Source organism: Thalassophryne amazonica, chromosome 6 (genome assembly GCF_902500255.1).
Source record: "Thalassophryne amazonica chromosome 6, fThaAma1.1, whole genome shotgun sequence".
In the NCBI taxonomy this organism is placed as follows: domain Eukaryota; kingdom Metazoa; phylum Chordata; class Actinopteri; order Batrachoidiformes; family Batrachoididae; genus Thalassophryne; species Thalassophryne amazonica.
Window position 1 is genome coordinate 43351786 of NC_047108.1, and position 27389 is coordinate 43379174.

A 27389-nucleotide genomic window follows, 5' to 3' on the forward strand; every position below is an offset into this window, starting at 1 on the left:
TTCATTCATTCATTCATCTTCTACCGCTTAGTCCAATTAAGGGTCACGGGGAGCTGGAGCCTATCCCAGCAGTCATAGGGCGTGAGGCGGGGTACACCCAGGACAGGACGCCAGTCTGTCGCAGGGCCACAGACAGACAAACAAACACAGACACACCCACACGCACACCTACGGACAATTTAAAGATTCCAATCCACCTAACACGCATGTCTTTGGATGTGGGAGGAAACCGGAGCACCCGGAGGAAACCCACGCAAACACGGGGAGAACATGCAAACTCCACACGGAAAGGCCACGGGAATTGAACCCACGACCTTCTTGCTATGAGGCAACAGTGCTAACCACTAACCACCGTGCCGCCCTTATATATATATATATAGAGAGAGAGAGAGAGAGAGAGAGACAGAGAGAGAGAGAGAGAGAGAGAGAGAGAGAGAGAGAGAGAGAGAGAGAGAGAGAGAGAGAGAGAGAGAGAGAGAGAGAGAGATGTCTAGATACAACCCCTGGCAAAAATTATGGAATCACCGGCCTCGGAAGATGTTCATTCAGTTGTTTAATTTTGTAGAAAAAAAGCAGATCACAGACATGACACAAAACTAAAATCAAATGGCAACTTTCTGGCTTTAAGAAACACTATAAGAAATCAAGAAAAAAATATTATGGCAGTCAGTAACGGTTACTTTTTTAGACCAAGCAGAGGAAAAAAATATGGAATCATTCAATTCTGAGGAAAAAATTATGGAATCACCCTGTAAATTTTCATCCCAAAAACTAACACCTGCATCAAATCAGATCTGCTCGTTGACATTGACCCTGTGCCATGACATTGACCCTATGCGTCTTTTTGCAAGGAATGTTTTCGCAGTTTTTGCTCTATGGCAAGATGCATTATCATCTTGAAAAATGATTTCATCATCCCCAAACATCCTTTCAATTGTCCAAAATATCAACGTAAACTTGTGCATTTATTGATGATGTAATGACAGCTATCTCCCCAGTGCCTTTAACTGACATGCAGCCCCATATCATCAATGACTGTGGAAATTTACATGTTCTCTTCAGGCAGTCATCTTTATAAATCTCATTGGAACGGCACCAAACAAAAGTTCCAGCATCATCACCTTGCCCAATGCAGATTCGAGATTCATTACTGAATATGACTTTCATCCAGTCATCATTGCTTTTCCTTAGCCCATTGTAACCTTGTTTTTTTCTGTTTAGGTTTTAATGATGGCTTTCGTTTAGCTTTTCTGTATGTAAATCCCATTTCCTTTAGGCGGTTTCTTACAGTTCGGTCACAGACGTTGACTCCAGTTTCCTCCCATTCGTTCCTCATTTGTTTTGTTGTGCATTTTTCGATTTTTGAGACATATTGCTTTAAGTTTTCTGTCTTGACGCTTTGATGTCTTCCTTGGTCTACCAGTATGTTTGCCTTTAACAACCTTCTCATGTTGTTTGTATTTGGTCCAGAGTTTAGACACAGCTGACTGTGAACAACCAACATCTTTTGCAACATTGCGTGATGATTTACCCTCTTTTAAGAGTTTGATAATCCTCTCCTTTGTTTCAGTTGACATCTCGTGTTGGAGCCATGATTCATGTCAGTCCACTTGGTGCAACAGCTCTCCAAGGTGTGATCACTCCTTTTTAGATGCAGACTAACGAGCAGATTTGATTTGATGCAGGTGTTAGTTTTGGGGATGAAAATTTACAGGGTGATTCCATAATTTTTTCCTCAGAATTGAGTGATTCCATATTTTTTTCCTCTGCTTGGTCTAAAAAAGTAAGCGTTACTGACTGCCACAATCTTTTTTTCTTGATTTCTTATAGTGTTTCTTAAATCCAGAAAGGTGCCATTTGAAATGACTTTAGTTTTGTGTCATGTCTGTGATCTGCTTTTTTTCTACAAAATTAAACAACTGAATGAACATCCTCCGAGGCCAGTGATTCCATAATTATTGCCAGGGGTTGTATATATCAATCAATCAATCAATCAATCAATTTTTTTATATAGCGCCAAATCACAACAAACAGTTGCCCCAAGGCGCTTTATATTGTAAGGCAAGGCCATACAATAATTATGTAAAACCCCAACGGTCAAAACGACCCCCTGTGAGCAAGCACTTGGCTACAGTGGGAAGGAAAAACTCCCTTTTAACAGGAAGAAACCTCCAGCAGAACCAGGCTCAGGGAGGGGCAGTCTTCTGCTGGGACTGGTTGGGGTTGAGGGAGAGAACCAGGAAAAAGACATGCTGTGGAGGGGAGCAGAGATCGATCACTAATGATTAAATGCAGAGTGGTGCATACAGAGCAAAAAGAGAAAGAAACAGTGCATCATGGGAACCCCCCAGCAGTCTACGTCTATAGCAGCATAACTAAGGGATGGTTCAGGGTCACCTGATCCAGCCCTAACTATAAGCTTTAGCAAAAAGGAAAGTTTTAAGCCTAATCTTAAAAGTAGAGAGGGTGTCTGTCTCCCTGATCTGAATTGGGAGCTGGTTCCACAGGAGAGGAGCCTGAAAGCTGAAGGCTCTGCCTCCCATTCTACTCTTACAAACCCTAGGAACTACATGTAAGCCTGCAGTCTGAGAGCGAAGCGCTCTATTGGGGTGATATGGTACTACGAGGTCCCTAAGATAAGATGGGACCTGATTATTCAAAACCTTATAAGTAAGAAGAAGAATTTTAAATTCTATTCTAGAATTAACAGGAAGCCAATGAAGAGAGGCCAATATGGGTGAGATATGCTCTCTCCTTCTAGTCCCCGTCAGTACTCTAGCTGCAGCATTTTGAATTAACTGAAGGCTTTTTAGGGAACTTTTAGGACAACCTGATAATAATGAATTACAATAGTCCAGCCTAGAGGAAATAAATGCATGAATTAGTTTTTCAGCATCACTCTGAGACAAGACCTTTCTGATTTTAGAGATATTGCGTAAATGCAAAAAAGCAGTCCTACATATTTGTTTAATATGCGCTTTGAATGACATATCCTGATCAAAAATGACTCCAAGATTTCTCACAGTATTACTAGAGGTCAGGGTAATGCCATCCAGAGTAAGGATCTGGTTAGACACCATGTTTCTAAGATTTGTGGGGCCAAGTACAATAACTTCAGTTTTATCTGAGTTTAAAAGCAGGAAATTAGAGGTCATCCATGTCTTTATGTCTGTAAGACAATCCTGCAGTTTAGCTAATTGGTGTGTGTCCTCTGGCTTCATGGATAGATAAAGCTGGGTATCATCTGCGTAACAATGAAAGTTTAAGCAATACCGTCTAATAATACTGCCTAAGGGAAACATGTATAAAGTGAATAAAATTGGTCCTAGCACAGAACCTTGTGGAACTCCATAATTAACTTTAGTCTGTGAAGAAGATTCCCCATTTATATGAACAAATTGTAATCTATTAGACAAATATGATTCAAACCACTGCAGCGCAGTGCCTTTAATACCTATGGCATGCTCTAATCTCTGTAATAAAATTTTATGGTCAACAGTATCAAAAGCAGCACTGAGGTCTAACAGAACAAGCACAGAGATGAGTCCACTGTCCGAGGCCATAAGAAGATCATTTGTAACCTTCACTAATGCTGTTTCTGTACTATGATGAATTCTAAAACCTGTCTGAAACTCTTCAAATAGACCATTCCTCTGCAGATGATCAGTTAGCTGTTTTACAACTACCCTTTCAAGAATTTTTGAGAGAAAAGGAAGGTTGGAGATTGGCCTATAATTAGCTAAGATAGCTGGGTCAAGTGATGGCTTTTTAAGTAATGGTTTAATTACTGCCACCTTAAAAGCCTGTGGTACATAGCCAACTAACAAAGATAGATTGATCATATTTAAGATCGAAGCATTAAATAATGGTAGGGCTTCATAAAGAAAGTCATGAAGTCATTACTAGTTAAAGTTAATGGAATACTCAGCTCAATAGAGCTCTGACTCTTTGTCAGCCTGGCTACAGTGCTGAAAAGAAACCTGGGGTTGTTCTTATTTTCTTCAATTAGTGATGAGTAGAAAGATGTCCTAGCTTTACGGAGGGCTTTTTTATAGAGCAACAGACTCTTTTTCCAGGCTAAGTGAAGATCTTCTAAATTAGTGAGACGCCATTTCCTCTCCAACTTATGGGTTATCTGCTTTAAGCTACGAGTTTGCGAGTTATACCATGGAGTCAGACACTTCTGATTTAAAGCTCTCTTTTTCAGAGGAGCTACAGCATCCAAAGTTGTCTTCAATGAGGATGTAAAACTATTGACGAGATACTCTATCTCCCTTACAGAGTTTAGGTAGCTACTCTGCACTGTGTTGGTATATGGCATTAGAGAACATAAAGAAGGAATCATATCCTTAAACCTAGTTACAGCGCTTTCTGAAAGACTTCTAGTGTAATGAAACTTATTCCCTACTGCTGGGTAGTCCATCAGAGTAAATGTAAATGTTATTAAGAAATGATCAGACAGAAGGGAGTTTTCAGGGAATACTGTTAAGTCTTCTATTTCCATACCATAAGTCAGAACAAGATCTAAGATATGATTAAAGTGGTGGGTGGACTCATTTACTTTTTGAGCAAAGCCAATAGAGTCTAATAATAGATTAAATGCAGTGTTGAGGCTGTCATTCTCAGCATCTGTGTGGATGTTAAAATCACCCACTATAATTATCTTATCTGAGCTAAGCACTAAGTCAGACAAAAGGTCTGAAAATTCACAGAGAAACTCACAGTAACGACCAGGTGGACGATAGATAATAACAAATAAAACTGGTTTTTGGGACTTCCAATTTGGATGGACAAGACTAAGAGACAAGCTTTCAAATGAATTAAAGCTCTGTCTGGGTTTTTGATTAATTAATAAGCTGGAATGGAAGATTGCTGCTAATCCTCCGCCCCGGCCCGTGCTACGAGCATTCTGACAGTTAGTGTGACTCGGGGGTGTTGACTCATTTAAACTAACATATTCATCCTGCTGTAACCAGGTTTCTGTTAGGCAGAATAAATCAATATGTTGATCAATTATTATATCATTTACTAACAGGGACTTAGAAGAGAGAGACCTAATGTTTAATAGACCACATGTAACTGTTTTAGTCTGTGGTGCAGTTGAAGGTGCTATATTATTTTTTCTTTTTGAATTTTTATGCTTAAATAGATTTTTGCTGGTTATTGGTAGTCTGGGAGCAGGCACCGTCTCTACGGGGATGGGGTAATGAGGGGATGGCAGGGGGAGAGAAGCTGCAGAGAGGTGTGTAAGACTACAACTCTGCTTCCTGGTCCCAACCCTGGATAGTCATGGTTTGGAGGATTTAAGAAAATTGGCCAGATTTCTAGAAATGAGAGCTGCTCCATCCAAAGTGGGATGGATGCCGTCTCTCCTAACAAGACCAGGTTTTCCCCAGAAGCTTTGCCAATTATCTATGAAGCCCACCTCATTTTTTGGACACCACTCAGACAGCCAGCAATTCAAGGAGAACATGCGGCTAAACATGTCACTCCCGGTCCGATTGGGGAGGGGCCCAGAGAAAACTACAGAGTCCAACATTGTTTTTGCAAAGTTACACACCGATTTAATGTTAATTTTAGTGACCTCCGATTGGCGTAACCGGGTGTCATTACTGCCGACGTGAATTACAATCTTACCAAATTTACGCTTAGCCTTAGCCAGCAGTTTCAAATTTCCTTCAATGTCGCCTGCTCTGGCCCCCGGAAGACAATTGACTATGGTTGCTGGTGTCGCTAACTTCACATTTCTCAAAACAGAGTCGCCAATAACCAGAGTTTGATCCTCGGCGTGTGTGTCGTCGAGTGGGGAAAAACGGTTAGAGATGTGAACGGGTTGGCGGTGTACACGGGGCTTCTGTTTAGGGCTACGCTTCCTCCTCACAGTCACCCAGTCGGCCTGCTTTCCCGGCTGCTCGGGATCTGCCAGGGGGGAACTAACGGCGGCTAAGCTACCTTGGTCCGCACCGACTACAGGGGCCTGGCTAGCTGTAGAATTTTCCACGGTGCGGAGCCGAGTCTCCAATTCGCCCAGCCTGGCCTCCAAAGCTACGAATAAGCTACACTTATTACAAGTACCGTTACTGCTAAAGGAGGCCGAGGAATAACTAAACATTTCACACCCAGAGCAGAAAAGTGCGGGAGAGACAGGAGAAGCCGCCATGCTAAATCGGCTAAGAGCTAGTAGCTACGCTAAGCTAGCGGATTCCTAAAAACACGCAAAGTGAATAATGTGTAAATAATTTAGAGGTGATTCAGCAGAAGGAGTGCTTTAGTTAAGGCACGTAAAGATTACACTGGGAAACAAATCGTAATCTAGATAACTAGATCAATCTAACTGCGCAGATTAAACAGCTAACAGATACAGCAAAACACCGCTGTGCTCCGGAACAGGAAGTGATACAATACCGCAGTGAGAGCCAACCACCAGTAGAGGCAAGCCGATCAACAATATCAAAATAGCATTCTCTGAATTCTGTCTTAAAGTTCATTATATTATATTATCATCTAAAATAATCAAATAATAAATTTAGCTTATTGTTCAGTGACATCTTCCTATATATGCTATAACTTTAAAATGGCAAATATTACAAATTTAAAATTGCAAAGTAATGATTATAATAACAATTTAAGTGTTCATACTATGTCTCAAAAACGTCCCCAGCACATTATACAAAAAATAAGGTTCCTACCCAGATAACAAAACAAGGTTACGAGAATGTTTGATAGCAATGTTAGCACAAACATTTTGAGAATGTTAGGCCAAACATTCTGGGAACGTGTTTAAGAACAGTTTCTTTTTGGTTCCCAGAACACTCTGGCAATGTTACATTAAAGCCCCGGTCACAACCCACTGTGCGTTTTTTTTCGCCGTACGTTTTCTGCGTATGCCACGGCCACTACGTTTTTGTGAAAACGTACGGAGGCAGTAGCAAGACAAGGGAGGGAGTACGTTCAACGCACGTCTCTAGGAGCGTAACGATAAAGAGAGATGACAATAATGCAGTGTGTGTGTGTGTGTGTGTGTGTGTGTGTGTGTTGGGGGGGGGGGGTCGCTTTTCTTTTTTTATGAGCGGGACCGGAGCGGCAGGTGTTTTTCGGCGTCGGCGATGCATGAGCATGTCCAGCCTGCAGCGGTCAGTTGTACGAGTGTTTACTTGCCTCGAAAAGTTAAAGCTAGTTATCAGACTGAAGCTGTGGAGTGTGTGTTGCTGACCTTTGGAAATAAAGTCCAAGTTCAAATGAGAAGCTCCGTTGTGCATGCAAATCTGTCGGCCTCCAAATCCATACTGCCTACATACAGATTTGGTTAATTCAATAGTAACTGAATGAAAATGTGCTGCTTTGAATCCGTACTGAGGCAGTACTCACAACATGCGTCATCTGCACTGCTGGTGAATCCGCAGCTTGACCGCAGCGAAGTTTCTGCATGCACTAAAACCTCTATGGCGTGTCTGCGTGTGTCTGCGTGCTCCTAAATTCGTACTGAGGCAGTACTTACGAAGTACGGATCTCCAAATTTAGCCCACGTTTTTGCAAGTAGACTGCACGCACGTGCAAGTATGGCGGGTTGTGACCACGGCTTAAGTCACCTAAAGATATGTTTCATCCAAATGTTCCCAGAACATTCTGGTAACCTTACCTAAAGTCATAATCTAGTCATTGAAAGAAAGTAGGAGTAAGAAAGATGATGAGACTAGAATTAATATATTTGTCAAATTTCTCTCAACTATGAAAACATTGTAGAAACGTTTCTGATAACCATAACCTAAATATAACCAATATATAATGTTACCAAAATGTTATGTATTTAGCTGGGTTTATTTAAAGGCTACCTGCTTTTCAACAAAATTAGTGAAAACACTCTGTCCAGTCTACAACAAAGACTACAAAATCCTCATATTTTACAGCTTTTCTTCAAGTTGATGTACAGGTGGATGACAAATTAAAGGAAAATCTGACTAAATGAATGGAGTGAACAAACACAATGAATGTTGTCCCCATCCACAGGGCACGAGGGGTCAGTGAGTGGTTGATGTGGCTATTTGAATTTGGAAATGATATGAATCAGGGCAGCGCGGTGGCTTAGTGGTTAGCACTCGCCTCACAGCGGGAAGGCTTGCTTCCCACCTGGTCCTTTTTGTATGGAGAATGCATGCTCTCATCATATTTGTATGGGTTCCCTCTGGGTGCTCCAGCTTCCTCCCGCTTCCAAAACAGGCAGGTTAGGTGAACTGGTGAATCTGAAGTGACTGTAGGTTTGAGTGACAGTGTGAATGTGTTTGTCTGTAGGTGTTGGCCCTGTTATAGACTGTTGGCCTGTTCATGCTGTACCCTGCTTCTCGCCCATTGACGAAACCCCAACCTACCGGGACCCTTAACTGGAATATGTGGATGTAGAAAATGAATGAATGCTCTAAATAACAGATGACCTCTGCAGTCATCAGATCTTCCCCCAGCTGAACACCCGTAGGAGATTCTGCACCAGCGTATGATGAGATTAGGAAAAATGACAATTCATCCATGCAGTAGAGTTCTATACCCATGTGGATTCAACGCCAAAGCAGGGTCAAGCTGTTCTGCATGTGGTGCCCCAACTCCTTATTAAGACTCTTTATATTGGTTTGTTCTTTAAATTGTCACTTGTCTGTAGGTCAACAAAGGTTTTAAGAGATGCTGTTACTGTTTGCAGGCACAATTACTCGGTAGGCACTGAGATGATACATACACCACCACAGTGGAGTTTAATTCAAAGGGTACAACAAAAATGCTGCATTAATCATTCAGGAATTACAGCCATAACTAACTGAACAATTGGCTGGCAAGAGGTTTCATGGCTTGTTCACCAGTTATTAAGTGGAAAATTAAGCAGATAACTGGTCTTGAGTAGATTCCAAATGGTGAATTTGCATCTGATAGTTGTTCACTGGAACTCTCAATCCACAGAGGTGTCAATGCAAATAAAAGAGGCCATAATCAGGCTGAAAAATAAATAAACAAAATAAATCTACCAGACAGGTAGCATAAACTTTAAGAGTGGCTAAATGAACAATTTGGTACATTCTTTAAAAAAAAAAGGAATGTAACTCCAAAAGTCCGGGAAGGTTACAAAAAAAAAACAACTAAAGTGGATGGTGGCAGAATTCATTCCTTGGTAAAGAAAAAAACCCTTGACAATATCAAGAGACTGTGTATAATTATGGCTGGAACTTCTCAGTGATCAATGTAATATTTTTGTTGTAGCCATTGAACTACAGTGCATTCTGAAAGTATTCGCAGTGCTTCACTTTTTCCACATTTTGCTGTGTTATAGCCTCATTCCAAGAGGGAGTAAATTTATTTTCCCTAAAAAAAAAAAATCTGCTTACAACACCCCATAATGACAACATGAATTTCTTTTTAAAAAATTTTGCAATTTATTAGGGAAGGTGATGGTCTAGTGGTTAAACGGTGGGCTTGAGACCAGAGGATCCTTGGTTAAAATCCCAGCCTAACCAGACAATCACTAAGGGCCCTTGGGCAAGATCCTTAATCCCTAGTTGCTCCTGTTGTATAGCGAGTGTCTTGTGCGGCAGCACCCTGACATCGGGGTTAATTGGGGTGACGCATTATTGTAAAGCACTTTGAGCGTCTGATGCAGATGGAAAAAGCGCTATATAAATGCAGTCCATTTTCCATTTACAACCCCAATTCCAATGAAGTTGGGATGTTGTGTAAAATGTAAATAAAAACAGAATACAATGATTTGCAAATCCTCTTCAACCTATATCCAATTGAATACACCACAAAGACAAAATATTTAATGTTCAAACTGACAGACTTTGTTGTTTTTATGCAAATATTTGCTCATTTAGAAATGGATGGCTGCAACACATTTCAAAAAAGTTGGGACAGGGCAACAAAAAACTGGAAAAGTTGATGAATGCTCAAAGAACACCTAATTGGAAACAGGTGAGTATCATGATTGGGTATTAAAGGAGCATCCCCAAAAGGCTCAGCCATTCACAAGCAAAGATGGGGTGATGATCACTACTTTGTGAACAACTGCGTGAAAAAAATGGTCCAACAGTTTAAGAACAATGTTTCTCAGTGTTCAATTGTAAGGAATTTAGGAATTCCATCATCCACAGTCCATAACATAATCAGAAGATTCAGAGAATCGGGAGAACTCTCTACACGTAAGCGGCAAGGCCGTAAACCAACACTGAATGCCCGTGACCTTCGATCCCTGAGGCAGCACTGCATTAAAATCCAAGATCATTGTGTAAAGGATCTTACCGCGTGGGCTCAGGAACACTTCAGAAAACTATTGTCAGTTAACACAGTTTGTCACTACATCTACAAGTGCAAGTTAAAGCTCTACCATGCAAAGCGAAAGCCATACATCAACAACATCCAGAAACAATGCTGCCTTCTCTGGGCCTGAGCTCATTTGAAATGGACAGACGCAAAGTGGAAAAATTTGCTGTGGTCTGATGAGTCCACGTTTCAAATTGTTTTTGGAAATCATGGACATCGTGTCCTCCGGACAAAAGAGGAAAAAGACCATCCAGATTGTTACCAGCGCAAAGCTCAAAAGCTAGCATCTGTGATGGTATGGGGGTGTGTTATTGCCCATGGCACGGACAAGTTACACATCTGTGATGGCACCATCAATGCTGAAAGGTACATCCAGGTTTTGGAGCAACACATGCTGCCATCCAAGCAACGTCTTTTTCAGGGACGTCCCTGCTTAATTCAGCAAGACAATGCCAAGCCACATTCTGCACGTGTAACAACAGTGTGGCTTTGTAGTAAAAGAGTGCGGTTACTAGACTGGCCTGCCTGTAGTCCAGACCTGTCGCCCATTGAAAATGTGTGGCGCATTATGAAAATACGACAATGGAGACCCGGGACTATTGAGGAATTGGAGTTGTATTAAAAATAAAAAAACAAAGGAATTACATGTACATAAGTATTCACACCCTTTGCTCAATACTAATAAATTTGCAAAAAAAAAAGAAAAAAAACCTTTTTCACATTGTCATTGTGTGTGTAAAATCTTGAGTGAAAAAATAAATTTCATCCATTTTGGAATAAGGCTGTAACATAAGAAAATGTGGAAAAAGTGAAACGCTGTGAATATTCACTAAAGATGGTGACATTTGAATTGTACTCTGGTGGTATATAGAGGTAAAATTAGAATGTCAAAATGTGTCACTATCCAAATGCTTGAGTTCCCGACTGCACACACACACACACACACACACACACACACACACACACACACACACACACACACACACACACACACACACACACACACACACACACACACACACACAACGTCCAAAACATTTATCGTGTGTTGACTCTGCCCATTTCACTGGATCTGCTCCATATTGAATTTGTCCTATTTCAGGATCATCCAAACCTTTTCACCAAGTTTCTTGAAAATCTGTTTTGTTAACATGTTGTGTCTGGCATTTAAAAAAGGGGTTTACATTTTCTGGCTTTGATCCTTTTTTCTGTTTCCAGAATTATTGGTTTTGGATCAGTATTGTCACCAGTTTCTTTGAACAGTAAGAATCAGGTTTATTGCCAAGTAAGTGTTGACATTCGAGGAATTTGCTTTGTAGAGCTGGTACAAAAATAAAGAGAATACAAAAGGTAATGAATTGAAAGATGGCAAAAATATTCAAAAAATGTGCAAAAGAAGGTATCGGGGTATTGAACAGACCATGTTACAGAATATACAGATTATATAAATAAGTATGAGAGATGTGCTGTATTATGTCAATGAAAAAAAAAATTGAATGCTAATACAGAGGAGAGTGTGGGTACCAGCACTCCTCCTGACCACCCTCAGGAGCAGCTGCTCTTTTTTTAGTGAGTGAGTGAAGGAGTGAAGGAGTTTGGATGAGTTCACGTCGTCAGACTGTGACAACTGGTACATTTATTTCTTTGTGATTTCACAGTCTGTGACGTGGCTGACGGGAAGGTGATGCTAACGGCACCAAAGATAATGCTGACAGCAGCTTTAGCTCACTGCATGACTCACTCCGTGCTCCGCGTCACCGATCTGACCTCCACATCTTTCTGATTCCACAGAAGAGTGTTTGATCACTGAGCCTGCATTCAGCACAGCGCCACCTGCAGCCGAGGAGTCTCAGTCTCCCTCGCAGAGCGCTGAAGAATTTGCCAACTCTCTCCTCCACCTCGGCCGTGTGTCGCTGTCCAACATTGTTCCTGACAACAATGCTCCAAATGTGGCCGTTGAGCAGCCTGTTGCCATGGAGACTGAGGAGGATGTCAGTGTAGCAGCTGAACAGGGTGAAAAAGTGAAAGAAGAACAGGATGGAGACGTGAATGAGGGAAGAGGAGAAGAAGAAAAAGAAAAAGAGGTGGCACACACAGTTCAAATGTCAGGAAAGCCATCTGTTCTGCAGCAGGAGTTGGATGATGTGGAAGAGGAAGAGTTCGAGGATGAGGAAGAGGTAAACCACGTGAAAAAGATGAGCCACCGGTATTTCTCTGAAGACGACCTCCATCAACAGATGAAAGAAGAGGATGGGATGGCAGCACCAGCCGAGCAGAGGCAGGGAATTTCAGGAGAGGAGAGGGCTAAAGAGGGCCATCGTGTTCTGTCCATTTGTGACATGCCAACTGCCATCCGCACCATCACCAGCACCGCAGCAGCTCAGGGAACACACATCGAGACTGAAGACCACAGGACCAGTCCTCTGGAGGATTACGACTCACACAGGGCAAGTCCCACAGATAACTACAACACCGACAGAGCCAGTCCGCTCCACACTTACAATAAACCCCATCCAAACTACAAGGCCAGCCCTCCTCTAAGCTACAGCTCCCACAGGGCCAGTCCACTGGAGGACTACTTTCCCCATCCAACAGGCCAGAACTATAAAATCCATAGAGCCTTGTCCCCTGCCTCCCCCGATGTCATTGAAGTGCATTCCAATAAGTCTGAGGGAAAAGATTTTGACGACGGCGACGGAGATGATGAGCAGGATGACGATGACAGTGTTTCACAGCGTTCGCCGGTGACAGACGACTCTGAGATGTTTGACATGACACGAGGGAACCTGGGACTGCTGGAGCAAGCCATTGCACTGAAGGCAGAGCAGGTGAAGCCTGCTGGTCCCAGGGAGCTGCTCCGTGTCCCAGATATCCACCACCAGCGATACTTCACCGTGGATGACAGGCCCAAGCACCTGGACATCATACGCAAGAGCTACTTCAGCAAAGGTAGGACAGAGGACAAAACACACAGGAGAGGGCTAAGTCACAATGTGCATTGAGACCTGATGCTCGAGGTAGGAAATCCATCATGGTAAATTTTTATCGTGCTTATTTTTCAAAGCTATTTTAGCATCAGATGTTGTAGCGACACGTAAGGCCCTCTCATTGGCGATGCATTCAAAAAGCGCTTCAGCATATGAGACTTGACTGTCACCTACTGTGACCACTTTAATTTACATGCTGTAAACAAAAAGGACTAAACCTGTCCATGGTATCTGCAACACCCTCACAAAACTCAAACAGGACGTAAGGTTAGATTTGAATTTGGATGGATCCTTTCTAGCTACACCAAAAGAGAATGTTCTAAAAATGTTCCTCCTGTTACCATACTACATCTAAGAGATAATGGAGTGATGACAAAAGTAAAGATGACAAATGTTCACGGTGATGGATTTCCTACATGAAGCTCATTTTCAAGTGTATTCAACTGGAATTGTTATTCTGACATAAATTGAAATCAGTGACAAATGTAGGTATGCTTATTAAAATATTCATTATAAATTATTATTGTTAATTGATAATCTTACACACCCAAAAGTACATCCATAGTGCATTAAGAAATGTTATACTTCCATGTTTTTGCCTATAGTGACACTTAAAAGTAGTAACTGCTGAAGGTTATCGGTATAAATCAGAATTCTGAATATAAACATTATTTAGGAACAATGGTATTACACAGTGAATTTTATCATGTTAGCACTGTAGCAAGTATAATAAGTCCTATATAGGCCCTGCGGCCCATCAGGTGGTACTTATCTTCGAGTTCCATAGTGTCTACGGCTTCCCCCTGGATGAGACACCACCAGTCCAACACAGGTTACTTTTCCAACCAAGGCCAGCACCCGTTTACAGCTGGGTGAACTGAGACTATGTAAATGAATTGTTTTGTCCAAGGACACAGACACGTAGCATGAGTAGGATTCGAACACAGGTCTAAATATTGGCAGGCCAGCTCCTTATCATCTATGCTCTCTGTTCTAGCAATTGTATATGCTCAGAATAGTGTTAAATCAACTCTACTGGAGGGTTAAATCAAGTTAATAGCTTTCATTTCCACTGTTTACACACTGATTGTGTTTATGTATGTAACACTATAGTAGAGTTTCTTACTGTAAAACAGTTTTTCTTGTCTTGACTAGTTTTAGTCAATATTCAAAATGCAGTTTAATTATTGTAGGTCGCAATATTCCATTCATTCATTGTCAATACATAATGGGTGATTAGGCTGCTCTGTATAATTTATCTGCTTGTACAGACTGAATCCAGACTGGCCTAATGTTTGGGTATCAAATTACTGTCATGAACTGGAAGCTCTATTCTGCAGCCATGGTATCATTCTGAAAATGCATAAACTGGCAGCATTGGAAAAAAAATGTTGCAAGTTGCTGAATAGTGCAGAGCGATAGGCCACTGCTGATAGATAGATAGATAGATAGATAGATAGATAGATAGATAGATAGATAGATAGATAGATAGATAGATAGATAGATAGATAGATAGATAGATAGATAGATAGATAGATAGATAGATAGATAGATAGATAGATAGATAGATAGATAGATAGATAGATAGATAGATAGATAGATAGATAGATAGATAGATAGATAGATAGATAGATAGATAGATAGATAGATAGATAGATAGATAGATAGACAGACAGACAGACAGACAGACAGACAGACAATTGTTTGGTTGAGTTCAAGGTTTCTTTTTATTTTGTGATTATTATCTTGCCAAAATGAATCTGTCAGCATGGATGTTTTTTATCTTGCCAAAATGAAGTTTTGGTATGGTAGTAAATCTGTGCCATCAGAGTTTGAATTTGAATTTTTAAGGTTGAATTTGTTTAGCATCAAAATGTTCAGCCTTAAAAACTTAACAACCTAAAAAAAAAAATCAACCTAAAAAAAAATGAAACCTAAAAATAATAATAATTCAACCAATCATGTTTTGCTCCATTGGTCATGTGACACCGAGACCAAATCGAAAGAATAAGAAGAAGACATAATGCATTCAGCCAATTACGTTTTGCTCCGTTGGTCATGTGACAACGGGACAAAATTGAAAGAAGAAGACGCAATACATTGGTGAAGGTTAGATGATTGAGACAAGGATCGATTGCTTCTCCCTGCTTTTCTATTTTTTGAGGTTGAATTTTTGAGGTTGAATTTTTTGATGCTAAAAAATTTAACCTTAAAAATTCAAATTCACACTCTGATGGCACAGATTTACTTCCATATTTTGGCAAGATCTGTTAGTCAGCGTGCATGCTTGTTTTTTGTTTGTAATCATTGCATGTTTCACCTTGAGCTCACTCTGAAGCACAAAGTTTACATTGCACTCTCTTGCAAGTTCACATATATCAGTCCAATGGCGATTCTGTTCAGCACACAAAAGGGTAAAGGTTAAAGGTCAAGGTCACAGGAAGGTCAAACACTAAAATCAGCAAAAGAACTTTTATGGTCATAATTTGTGCTTTTTTGCCTCCAAATCTTGCATGAATATAGTGACTGGCCTTGCCCATAAGCCATTTCCTGGGATAAGTGATCAACCTTGACCTTTAGGGTTTGCCGTGAGGTCAAAGATGACCTACAAGTAGGTCAAATTTGATATTTGAGTAAAACATATCGTGTAACACATCACATAAAAGGGCTTAGTAAGAAGGTTCAGAATATATCAACAGTTTTGCATTATGATGTCATTTGGTGATGTTATGATGAGAAATGGTGCACAATTTTGATTTTTTAAGAATATGAAAAAGAATGCAGATGATCTTGGACTTCTTTTGGCATGTGAAAAATGTAAGGTCAAGGTCAAAGGTCAAGGTCACAGAAAGGACAAACACTAAAATCACTGCCCAAAAAACTTTCCTGGTAGGAATTTGTGCTTTTTGCCTCCACATTTCACATGAATATGATGATTTGTCTTGCCCATAAGTCATTACCTGGGATAAGCAATTGACCTTGACCTTCAGGGTTTACCTGGAGGTCAAAAATGACCTACAAGTAGATCAAATGTCATATTTGAGTACAAGATGTTGTGTAATACACCAAATTATAGGGCTTGATGAGAGGATTCAGAACATATAAAAAGTTTTGCATTATGATGTGATTTTGTGACATTATGGCGAGACAAATGTGCAACATTTTGATATTTAAGGGTGTGAAAAAGCATGCACATCATCTTGGATCATCTTCAAAATGGACCTGTAGAAACCTGAAGAAAACATCTCTTGACATATGAAAAAACTGAGGTCAAGGTCAAAGATCAAGGTCACAATATGGTCAAAGAAAGGTCAAAGACGAAGCTCAGTAAATGAACGTTCCTGAAGGACATTTTCTTGAATTTTTGCAACCAAGTATCAGGGAATTATAGGGGTTGGCCTTGTAAACGTGCCATTGCCTCAGAAAAGTAAATGACCTTTACCTTCAGGGTTTGTCATTAGGTCAAATGTGACCTACACGTATGCCAAATTTAGTTTCTGAGTGAAACATGTTGTGTGGTGCATCAAATGAAAGGTCTTGGTGAGTGCTTTCCAAAGATGATATGATTGTTCAGCCATGATGTCGTTGAGTGACGTTATGATGGAAAGACTGGGTCAAGGTATGACACTAAAAGATGTGGTGCAGGCAGTTCTTTTCACGGTATTGTCTTTGAAATGCACCTGTGGACACTTGTTAAATATCTTGTCTTAACACACAATGTGGTTGTCTAAAGAACTTGTCAGTTCCTTTTCAGGGTGCTCGTTCCTTGTGGTAGTCTCTCTTGTTCACCTTTTGGTAAGATACCCATCACCCTCAGTGTGACAGTTTTCATTTTGTTTGTAGGGCTGCTCTGATTTTGCTTGGGGTCACCACAGCACATCTACGAGGTCTATTAGATAAGAAACCGACAGTTTTATTTTTTTTTAACTATATGGCTTTGGCAAAGCTTCTGGGGAAAACCTGGTCTTGTTAGGAGAGACGGCATCCATCCCACTTTGGATGGAGCAGCTCTCATTTCTAGAAATCTGGCCAATTTTCTTAAATCCTCCAAACCGTGACTATCCAGGGTTGGGACCAGGAAGCAGAGTTGTAGTCTTACACACCTCTCTGCAGCTTCTCTCCCCCTGCCATCCCCTCATTACCCCATCCCCGTAGAGACGGTGCCTGCTCCCAGACTACCAATAACCAGCAAAAATCTATTTAAGCATAAAAATTCAAAAAGAAAAAATAATATAGCACCTTCAACTGCACCACAGACTAAAACAGTTAAATGTGGTCTATTTAACATTAGGTCTCTCTCTTCTAAGTCCCTGTTGGTAAATGATATAATAATTGATCAACATATTGATTTATTCTGCCTTACAGAAACCTGGTTACAGCAGGATGAATATGTTAGTTTAAATGAGTCAACACCCCCGAGTCACACTAACTGTCAGAATGCTCGTAGCACGGGCCGGGGCGGAGGATTAGCAGCAATCTTCCATTCCAGCTTATTAATTAATCAAAAACCCAGACAGAGCTTTAATTCATTTGAAAGCTTGACTCTTAGTCTTGTCCATCCAAATTGGAAGTCCCAAAAAACAGTTTTATTTGTTATTATCTATCGTCCACCTGGTCGTTACTGTGAGTTTCTCTGTGAATTTTCAGACCTTTTGTCTGACTTAGTGCTTAGCTCAGATAAGATAATTATAGTGGGTGATTTTAACATCCACACAGATGCTGAGAATGACAGCCTCAACACTGCATTTAATCTATTATTAGACTCTATTGGCTTTGCTCAAAAAGTAAATGAGTCCACCCACCACTTTAATCATATCTTAGATCTTGTTCTGACTTATGGTATGGAAATAGAAGACTTAACAGTATTCCCTGAAAACTCCCTTCTGTCTGATCATTTCTTAATAACATTTACATTTACTCTGATGGACTACCCAGCAGTGGGGAATAAGTTTCATTACACTAGAAGTCTTTCAGAAAGCGCTGTAACTAGGTTTAAGGATATGATTCCTTCTTTATGTTCTCTAATGCCATATACCAACACAGTGCAGAGTAGCTACCTAAACTCTGTAAGTGAGATAGAGTATCTCGTCAATAGTTTTACATCCTCATTGAAGACAACTTTGGATGCTGTAGCTCCTCTAAAAAAGAGAGCTTTAAATCAGAAGTGCCTGACTCCGTGGTATAACTCACAAACTCCTAGCTTAAAGCAGATAACCCGTAAGTTGGAGAGGAAATGGCATCTCACTAATTTAGAAGATCTTCACTTAGCCTGGAAAAAGAGTCTGTTGCTCTATAAAAAAGCCCTCCGTAAAGCTAGGACATCTTTCTACTCATCACTAATTGAAGAAAATAAGAACAACCCCAGGTTTCTTTTCAGCACTGTAGCCAGGCTGACAAAGAGTCAGAGCTCTATTGAGCTGAGTATTCCATTAACTTTAACTAGTAATGACTTCATGACTTTCTTTGCTAACAAAATTTTAACTATTAGAGAAAAAATTACTCATAACCATCCCAAAGACGTATCGTTATCTTTGGCTGCTTTCAGTGATGCCGGTATTTGGTTAGACTCTTTCTCTCCGATTGTTCTATCTGAGTTATTTTCATTAGTTACTTCATCCAAACCATCAACATGTTTATTAGACCCCATTCCTACCAGGCTGCTCAAGGAAGCCCTACCATTATTTAATGCTTCGATCTTAAATATGATCAATCTATCTTTGTTAGTTGGCTATGTACCACAGGCTTTTAAGGTGGCAGTAATTAAACCATTACTTAAAAAGCCATCACTTGACCCAGCTATCTTAGCTAATTATAGGCCAATCTCCAACCTTCCTTTTCTCTCAAAAATTCTTGAAAGGGTAGTTGTAAAACAGCTAACTGATCATCTGCAGAGGAATGGTCTATTTGAAGAGTTTCAGTCAGGTTTTAGAATTCATCATAGTACAGAAACAGCATTAGTGAAGGTTACAAATGATCTTCTTATGGCCTCGGACAGTGGACTCATCTCTGTGCTTGTTCTGTTAGACCTCAGTGCTGCTTTTGATACTGTTGACCATAAAATTTTATTACAGAGATTAGAGCATGCCATAGGTATTAAAGGCACTGCGCTGCGGTGGTTTGAATCATATTTATCTAATAGATTACAATTTGTTCATGTAAATGAGGAATCTTCTTCACAGACTAAGGTTAATTATGGAGTTCCACAAGGTTCTGTGCTAGGACCAATTTTATTCACTTTATACATGCTTCCATTAGACGGTATTGCTTAAATTTTCATTGTTACGCAGATGATACCCAGCTTTATCTATCCATGAAGCCAGAGGACACACACCAATTAGCTAAACTGCAGGATTGTCTTACAGACATAAAGACATGGATGACCTCTAATTTCCTGCTTTTAAACTCAGATAAAACTGAAGTTATTGTACTTGGCCCCACAAATCTTAGAAACATGGTGTCTAACCAGATCCTTACTGTGGATGGCATTACCCTGACCTCTAGTAATACTGTGAGAAATCTTGGAGTCATTTTTGATCAGGATATGTCATTCAAAGCGCATATTAAACAAATATGTAGGACTGCTTTTTTGCATTTACGCAATATCTCTAAAATCAGAAAGGTCTTGTCTCAGAGTGATGCTGAAAAACTAATTCATGCATTTATTTCCTCTAGGCTGGACTATTGTAATTCATTATTATCAGGTTGTCCTAAAAGTTCCCTAAAAAGCCTTCAGTTAATTCAAAATGCTGCAGCTAGAGTACTGACGGGGACTAGAAGGAGAGAGCATATCTCACCCATATTGGCTTCTCTTCATTGGCTTCCTGTTAATTCTAGAATAGAATTTAAAATTCTTCTTCTTACTTATAAGGTTTTGAATAATCAGGTCCCATCTTATCTTAGGGACCTCGTAGTACCATATCACCCCAATAGAGCGCTTCGCTCTCAGACTGCAGGCTTACTTGTAGTTCCTAGGGTTTGTAAGAGTAGAATGGGAGGCAGAGCCTTCAGCTTTCAGGCTCCTCTCCTGTGGAACCAGCTCCCAATTCAGATCAGGGAGACAGACACCCTCTCTACTTTTAAGATTAGGCTTAAAACTTTCCTTTTTGCTAAAGCTTATAGTTAGGGCTGGATCAGGTGACCCTGAACCATCCCTTAGTTATGCTGCTATAGACGTAGACTGTTGGGGGGTTCCTATGATGCACTGTTTCTTTCTCTTTTTGCTCTGTATGCACCACTCTGTGATCGATCTCTGCTCCCCTCCACAGCATGTCTTTTTCCTGGTTCTCTCCCTCAGCCCCAACCAGTCCCAGCAGAAGACTGCCCCTCCCTGAGCCTGGTTCTGCTGGAGGTTTCTTCCTGTTAAAAGGGAGTTTTTCCTTCCCACTGTAGCCAAGTGCTTGCTCACAGGGGGTCGTTTTGACCGTTGGGGTTTTACATAATTATTGTATGGCCTTGCCTTACAATATAAAGCGCCTTGGGGCAACTGTTTGTTGTGATTTGGCGCTATATAAAAAAATTGATTGATTGATTGATTGATTGATTGATTGATTGATTGATTGATTGAATGACGTGCGATTACACCAATCATGCTTGAACCCTTGTGCGCATGCGTGAGTTTTTTCACGCGTGTCGGTGACGTCATTTCCCTGTGGGCAGGCCTTGAGTGAGATGTGGTTCAGCCCTCTCGGCCGAATTCCTTTGTTTCACACGCTACTCGAGACGGCGCGCGTTGCTTTATCAAAATTTTTTCTGGACCTGTGAGGAATATCTGAGTGGACACTATTCGAGAAATTAAGCTGGTTTTCGGTGAAAAGTTTAACGGCTGATGAGAGATTATGGGGTGTTTCTGTCGGTGTAAGGACTTCCCACGGAGCGGGACGTCGCGCAGCGCTTCCAGGCGCCGTCGTCAGCCTGTTTCGACCTGAAAACATCCTAATTTAAGGCTTAATTCACCCAGGACGTCGTGAGAGAACAGAGAAGATTCAGAAGAGGCCGGCATGAGGACTTTATGCGGACATTCCACTGTTTAAGGACATTTTTTAATGAAAGAGGTGCGCGTAAATTCGCCAAGTCGTTTCCGTGATGACTCGGCGAATCTGTGTGCGCCGCGACAGGAAAAACACCTCCGTGTTGAAAACCATTTGTAAAATTCAGGCGGCTTTCAACAAGTGACTAACTGAGAAATTGTTTAACAGCTTGGGCATGTTCCAACTTGCCCGTTAAGGTTTCCAACGGAGGTGTTTTTCCTGTTGCGACCCCCAGCGGTCGGGTCCGGCCCGACATGCGACTCTGCCCGCACGTTCTTTCATTACAAAATGTCCGTTAACAATGGAATGTCCGAATAAACTCCTCATGCTGACTTCTTCTGAAAGTTCTCTGTTCTCTGACGACTTACTGGGTCAACAGAGCCTGAAATGTGGAAGTTTTCAACTTGAAACGGTGAGACGCTGCCGCCTCGAAGCGCAGATCGCCATCAGGCACCGTGGGCCGTCCTTACGGCGACACTACCAGACCAAACTCTCTCATCAGCCGTTAAAATTTTTACCGAAAACCAGCTGAATTTATCGAATGGTGTCCACTCAGTTGTGCCTTACAGTTTTGAAAAAATTTTGATCAAACAAAGCAGCAGTCTCTGAGCCATTCCTAAACAATGAAAAAATCGACGAGAGGGTGGGCCACTCCTCACTCAAAGACTGCCCACAGGCGAATGACGTAACCGACAGGCGTGAAAAAACTCTCGCATGCCCACGAGGGTTCAAGCATGTCTGATGTAATCACACGTGATTCAAATCCATAAGGTTTTTGAAAAAAATAATAAGGTCGGATACTTTTCTAATAGACCTCGTAATATGGAGCTGTGTGTTGACTTGCAACATTTCACACTGAAGGACTTTGCTGGTGCAAATCCAGATGTACACAAAAAATGGGGCACGTGTGGTCTTCTGTTTTGCAGACAATGACCCAAATCACTTACACCACTATGCAGATGAAGAAGAAAAAGAAAAAATACGTTTCTATTTTGGACCTTCATACTAGCTACGTTTCAGCAACTGGAAAAGAGGAAGGAGGGCATCTCAGCTGAAATTCTCAGCTCAGGCATTTGCACGTTCTTTCATGCCCACAGAAACATGCTACATGGCCATAATACCTGATGTTTCCTCATGATGTAAGCAGTATACCTCACCTGAGTCTCCCTAAGTACCATTCATTTGATACCAAGTCATTCCAGCAGTACTCAAAGATTCTCAGCAGACTTAGAGCAAAAGACATTCCGTTTTCTCTTTAGGTCAGTGGGAAGAGGCCAGGGGCCTCATGTACAAAGGCTGCTTACACACTAAAACGCAGCGTATGTCCGTCTCCACACTAACGTTCAGATGTATCAAAAGTGAAATGACCATGGAAATGTGTGGTTTGCCACGCCAAAATCATGGCTGGTGTACACACATTTCTACAGCTATTGTTCCGCTGTTGACACATAGAGGTGATGCTGGGAACTCTTAACAGTGTGAAAACAAGAAACCATCAGAGTAATGTGCACACCAGAGACACACTTATGAACAACTAGTGGAGTTACCCATTGTACGCACAGGTAATAGAGAAGAATTTTAGCCATGTCATTGTATATTTTATGTCACTTTCGTTCAGGTGTTGTAAGTTGCATTGCATTGTGTGTATGTTGTCATCATTAATATTCATAGAGCAATTTGTGACATTCATGAGACTCTAGTGAATGATGATAAAAGGTGATAGTATGTCATACCATGGCAATGGTCTGGCATGATGTACACAGCAGGTACATTTTAATTAAAAAAACACATGCTTTAACTGTTACACGGTGTGTGCTGGCCCGTTCACATTGTAATTAAAGTGCACCCTAGCCAATCGCTACTACGTAGTAAGTAAAGTGTGATGCTTGCTACCTGACCTGAGTACCACGTAAACTGAGAAAATAAGGGCTCCAGTGAGTGGGTCGTAATTTAATATATAAGGCTGACCGTGTGTGTGTGTGTGTGTGTGTGTGTGTGTGTGTGTGTGTGTGTGTGTGTGTGTGTGTGTGTGTGTGTGTGTGTGTGTGTGTGTGTGTGTGTGTGTGCATGTTCACGTACTTACACTTTCAACCTAAGGGCTCCAGTGAACTCCCCCGTGGTGCCCCTAGTCACCATAGCAAGTTTGGTGTTGATTACTTTATTACTGTGGCTGTGCATAGTGAACACACACGCACACACACGCACACACACACACACACACACACACGGTCCGCTTTATATATTAGATTAACATACCCACATGTTTGCAGTTAAATGTGTGGATATAAAAGGATGCGGAAATTGATGAAGAATGGCATGAACAATGACTGTGTTAGCGTTGTTAGAAGATCTTGCAAATTGTGCAATCCCGGGTGAGCATTGATTCAGGGAACGCCAGGACTTACTTGCAAATGACGATAATTGGCTCATAAGCTGATTTCCTGTACCAAGGCCACTGTTACTAGAGTTATACACAGAACTGCGACTTCCTCAGAGTGCAATATGCCGAGAAGCCAGGGGGTTGTCTGTGCTCACACAGGTGTTGACCACACTGGGCTTCCTGACAACAGGGGCATTTCAGCGTGAGCTGGCAGATCGGTCAGGAGTGTGCCAGTCAATCTCGAGCCTAGCCATGCCAGCTGTGTGGAATGCCATCATCTGAATGTCATCCAGGTACATCACATTACAACATTAAAGTGCAATTTGCAGCGAGAGCTATTTCACTAATGTAATCGGAGCTATTGACTGCACATATTACTATAAAGGCGCCATCATATGATTAATTTGTTTTTATTAATAGGAAACATTTTCATTCCATCAATGTTCAAATTATATGTGATGCAAAAATGCATTGGGTTGGGAACAGGCTAGAGACTGGCATGGTGCACGATGGGTGGCTGCTTGCTCAGTAAATACTTTGTGTAATTGTTCTGAATGAAAACCAGTGTGGGCATGTCCGCATTCAAATACGTTTTTTGTTATTATTATTAATGTGTTTCTTTTTTCTTGATGGTGAAACTACAGCTGCAGAACTTCTTAACAGGCTCCCGATTGTCTCCCTGTGTTCATCATTTGTCAATAAATGCATGTGTAATGTAATGAATGCCACACACTGTCAGCCGCGGTGCACCTTACTTTTTTAACTTCCATGTGTGTGCTGCTTTGAGCCCACAGTGTTTACAGCCTCACACACACACGCACGCACGCACACGCAAACGCACACGCACACACACACACACACACACACACACACACACACACACACACACACACACACACACACACACACACACACACACACACACACACACACACACACTCACTAACATTTTTCCAGTTTCATGTTTATTCCATTTGACAGGGTACCGAATAAACTATCCCTGTGTGTCTTCACATCATGTCCAGTCATCTGCAGCTCACATTTGGGATAATTTCTTTTATCTGTTCATGTTGACTGATCTGACAGAGGGGGAACCCCAGCACCAAAAGGCCTGTTTATATGGATTTGCATATTTAAATAGGGACATGGACAGGGAGGAGTTTGATATGTCGGCATGTGCGCTCAATTCCACATTCAGTGGGATGTACAAAAAGAACATGCTTGGATCCATGCATATGCACACTTTGATACGTCTGGATATTTTTGTGCTTACACCAGTTTCTGAGTTTTAGCGTATGCCATGTTTCAATAGGAAATCCACGCAAGTCTTTGTACATGAGGGCCCAGGTCTCCCAACTGTATAGTAAAGTCTAGATCACACATACTATGACAAAAATCCTGTGTTTATACATACATACATACATCTTCAACTGCTTGTCCGGGATCGGGTCTCGGAGAGCCTGTGTTTATTTGGGATAAAAATAATTTAAGTAATAATTCTCATTTAAGCCATCATAATTACAGTTAGACACAATATAACCACTAGGAGCAGCGGGCAACCACACTCTGGCACCTGAGGATCAACTCTACATGTGCAGACGCTGCATTGGTCAAGGGCAGAGAAAAGAGCACACCCTAAAGTGCATGTTATTGATGGTGGGAGAAAACTGGAGTTCCCACTGGAAACCCTCTCAGACATAAGGAGAACATGCAAATTCCACAGCGAAAGGAACTTAGCAAGTATGAATTCTTAATGTGAGGCAAGAGTGCTAACCACTGAGCCACTGTGCTGCTCTTCTAATTGTTTACATTCCAGTGAAGCTGCAGGGTCATAACAGCATTTTGGAAATTATTTTTTCTCCATCATCCTCGTCTATTTTTACTTCTTTTAGTACAGTGGCCATAATACACTCCTATTAATTACACCATTACAGGTGGCTAGTCATGATATGTGCAGACAGAGTGCATGTGCTTTGTAACGCCACTTACTATGTAAGGCGTACCTAAATGTTGCACTTTTTTTGCAGTGGTAGACAACACTGGACTGGGTACCAGGTTTAAGGTGCAAGCGTTTTCTGGTGTACACCTGACCACACCCCATTCTTAGATGAACATACTCATCCTCTAATAAACAACACTGCTCCCTCAGTGCTTGAAAGACACTGGTGAGTAGAGGTGGGCGGATCGATCCTAATATCGATACTAACGATGGTATTGATATTGAACGATCCTTGTGTAAAAAGATCGATACTCAAGCTTTTTTCTGTCCCGCACGCAATGACTGCTGCGCATGCAGATTCATCAAAGTCTACTCTGTCTGTAAGAGCAGCGCTGAGCTGTCACACAACACGGAGCAGCGCACCCTTGTATTGTGGTTTGTCAGCCCTCTACCTCAGGAGATTTTGTTTTAAGTTGTATTGAGTGATATTTTTTTAAACAAAAATGTTGTGTGGGCCGCTGAAGAGGAGGTACTGCTGGCCCACCACCACCAGAGGGCGCCCTGCCTGGAGTGCGGGCTCCAGGCACCAGAGGGCGCTGCCGCCGACGAAGGCTGCCAGGGTGACAGCTGTCACCCATTACTGGACACAGCTGACTGCACTCAGGACGGAGGTATATCAGCAGGACAGCGTCTCCACCTCAGTGCCGAGATATCGCCTTGAGATTAAGGTAACCTTCTCTGCAAGCTCATATTGAAGACTCTGATAAACCTTGGTAAACCTTTTCAGGACAGCTGACTACAGAAAGCTACTTGCTTGGATAAGTACTCACCTTTCCTGCTTCATTGTAACAAGAGGTGGAGGCGGCTTCTCCCCTCTCTGTCTACTGGGTGCTGTCGCACCCATACCTGTGTGTTTGTGCTCTTTCCCGCCAGCAGTACCGGATCCGACGAGCGGAGGCAGTGGCCACCTGGGAATTCGGGACTTGGCGGTTCCAGTACTTCTGGGGTTCGGTGGCAGAGGAAATCTGGGTGGTTCCGGTTCGACTAGGACGGACGCCTCCTACCTTCGAGCCTGCCCACACGACACCAGCAGATTTCGGCTTCAAACTCCAAATTATTAATTGTTGTATTGGTTGTGCTCTTTTCACAACAGTAAAACTTGTTATTCACCTTTCTCCATTGTCCGTTCATTGCGCCCCCTGTTGTGGGTCCGTGTACCTACACTTTCACAACAGGATATCTCGGCCAGCGTCATGGATCCCGAGGGGCGTCAACCGGCTGTTGAACGGCCAATGGAAGAACAGGGCGCAGCGGCGGCTTCGGGAGGGGTAGTCGGTGAGTTGCAGCGGATCCTCACCGCTTTCACCACTCGGATCGATTTCATGACCGAGCAACACGTTCTCCTAAACCGCAGGGTGGAGGCTCTCGCCGCACAAGTAGAAGCGCGCCCTCCGGGCGCCGCTGCGGCTCTCCCTCCCGAGGACCCTGCGTGTGAGAATGACGTTCCACTGGTCGTTCAACGGTCCCTTCCTCCGTCCCCAGAAGCATACATAAGCCCTCCAGAACCGTACGACGGCTGTGTGGAGACGTGCGCGGACTTCCTTATGCAATGTTCGCTCGTCTTCGCTCAGCGTCCCGTGATGTACGCAGCTGATGCTAGCAGGGTAGCTTATGTGATAAATCTGCTTCGCGGGGAGGCACGCGCTTGGGCTACAGCGCTCTGGGAGCAGAACTCACGGCTCCTTCAGTCATACGCCGGG

The 27389-nt window shown here is 42.0% G+C and overlaps 1 protein-coding gene across 16 annotated transcripts in view; it reads left to right on the forward strand.

Annotated features, from left to right (window-relative positions):
- The window catches only part of myt1b (myelin transcription factor 1b), a 157647-nt gene that overhangs the window by 54888 nt on the left and 75370 nt on the right, over positions 1 to 27389 (forward strand). For all 16 annotated transcript variants that reach the window (XM_034172084.1, XM_034172094.1, XM_034172093.1 and 13 more), the window contains one exon: positions 12088 to 13245. In XM_034172084.1, the coding sequence (XP_034027975.1) occupies positions 12088 to 13245 (1158 nt within the window). The remainder of the gene's footprint in view (positions 1 to 12087; positions 13246 to 27389) is intronic.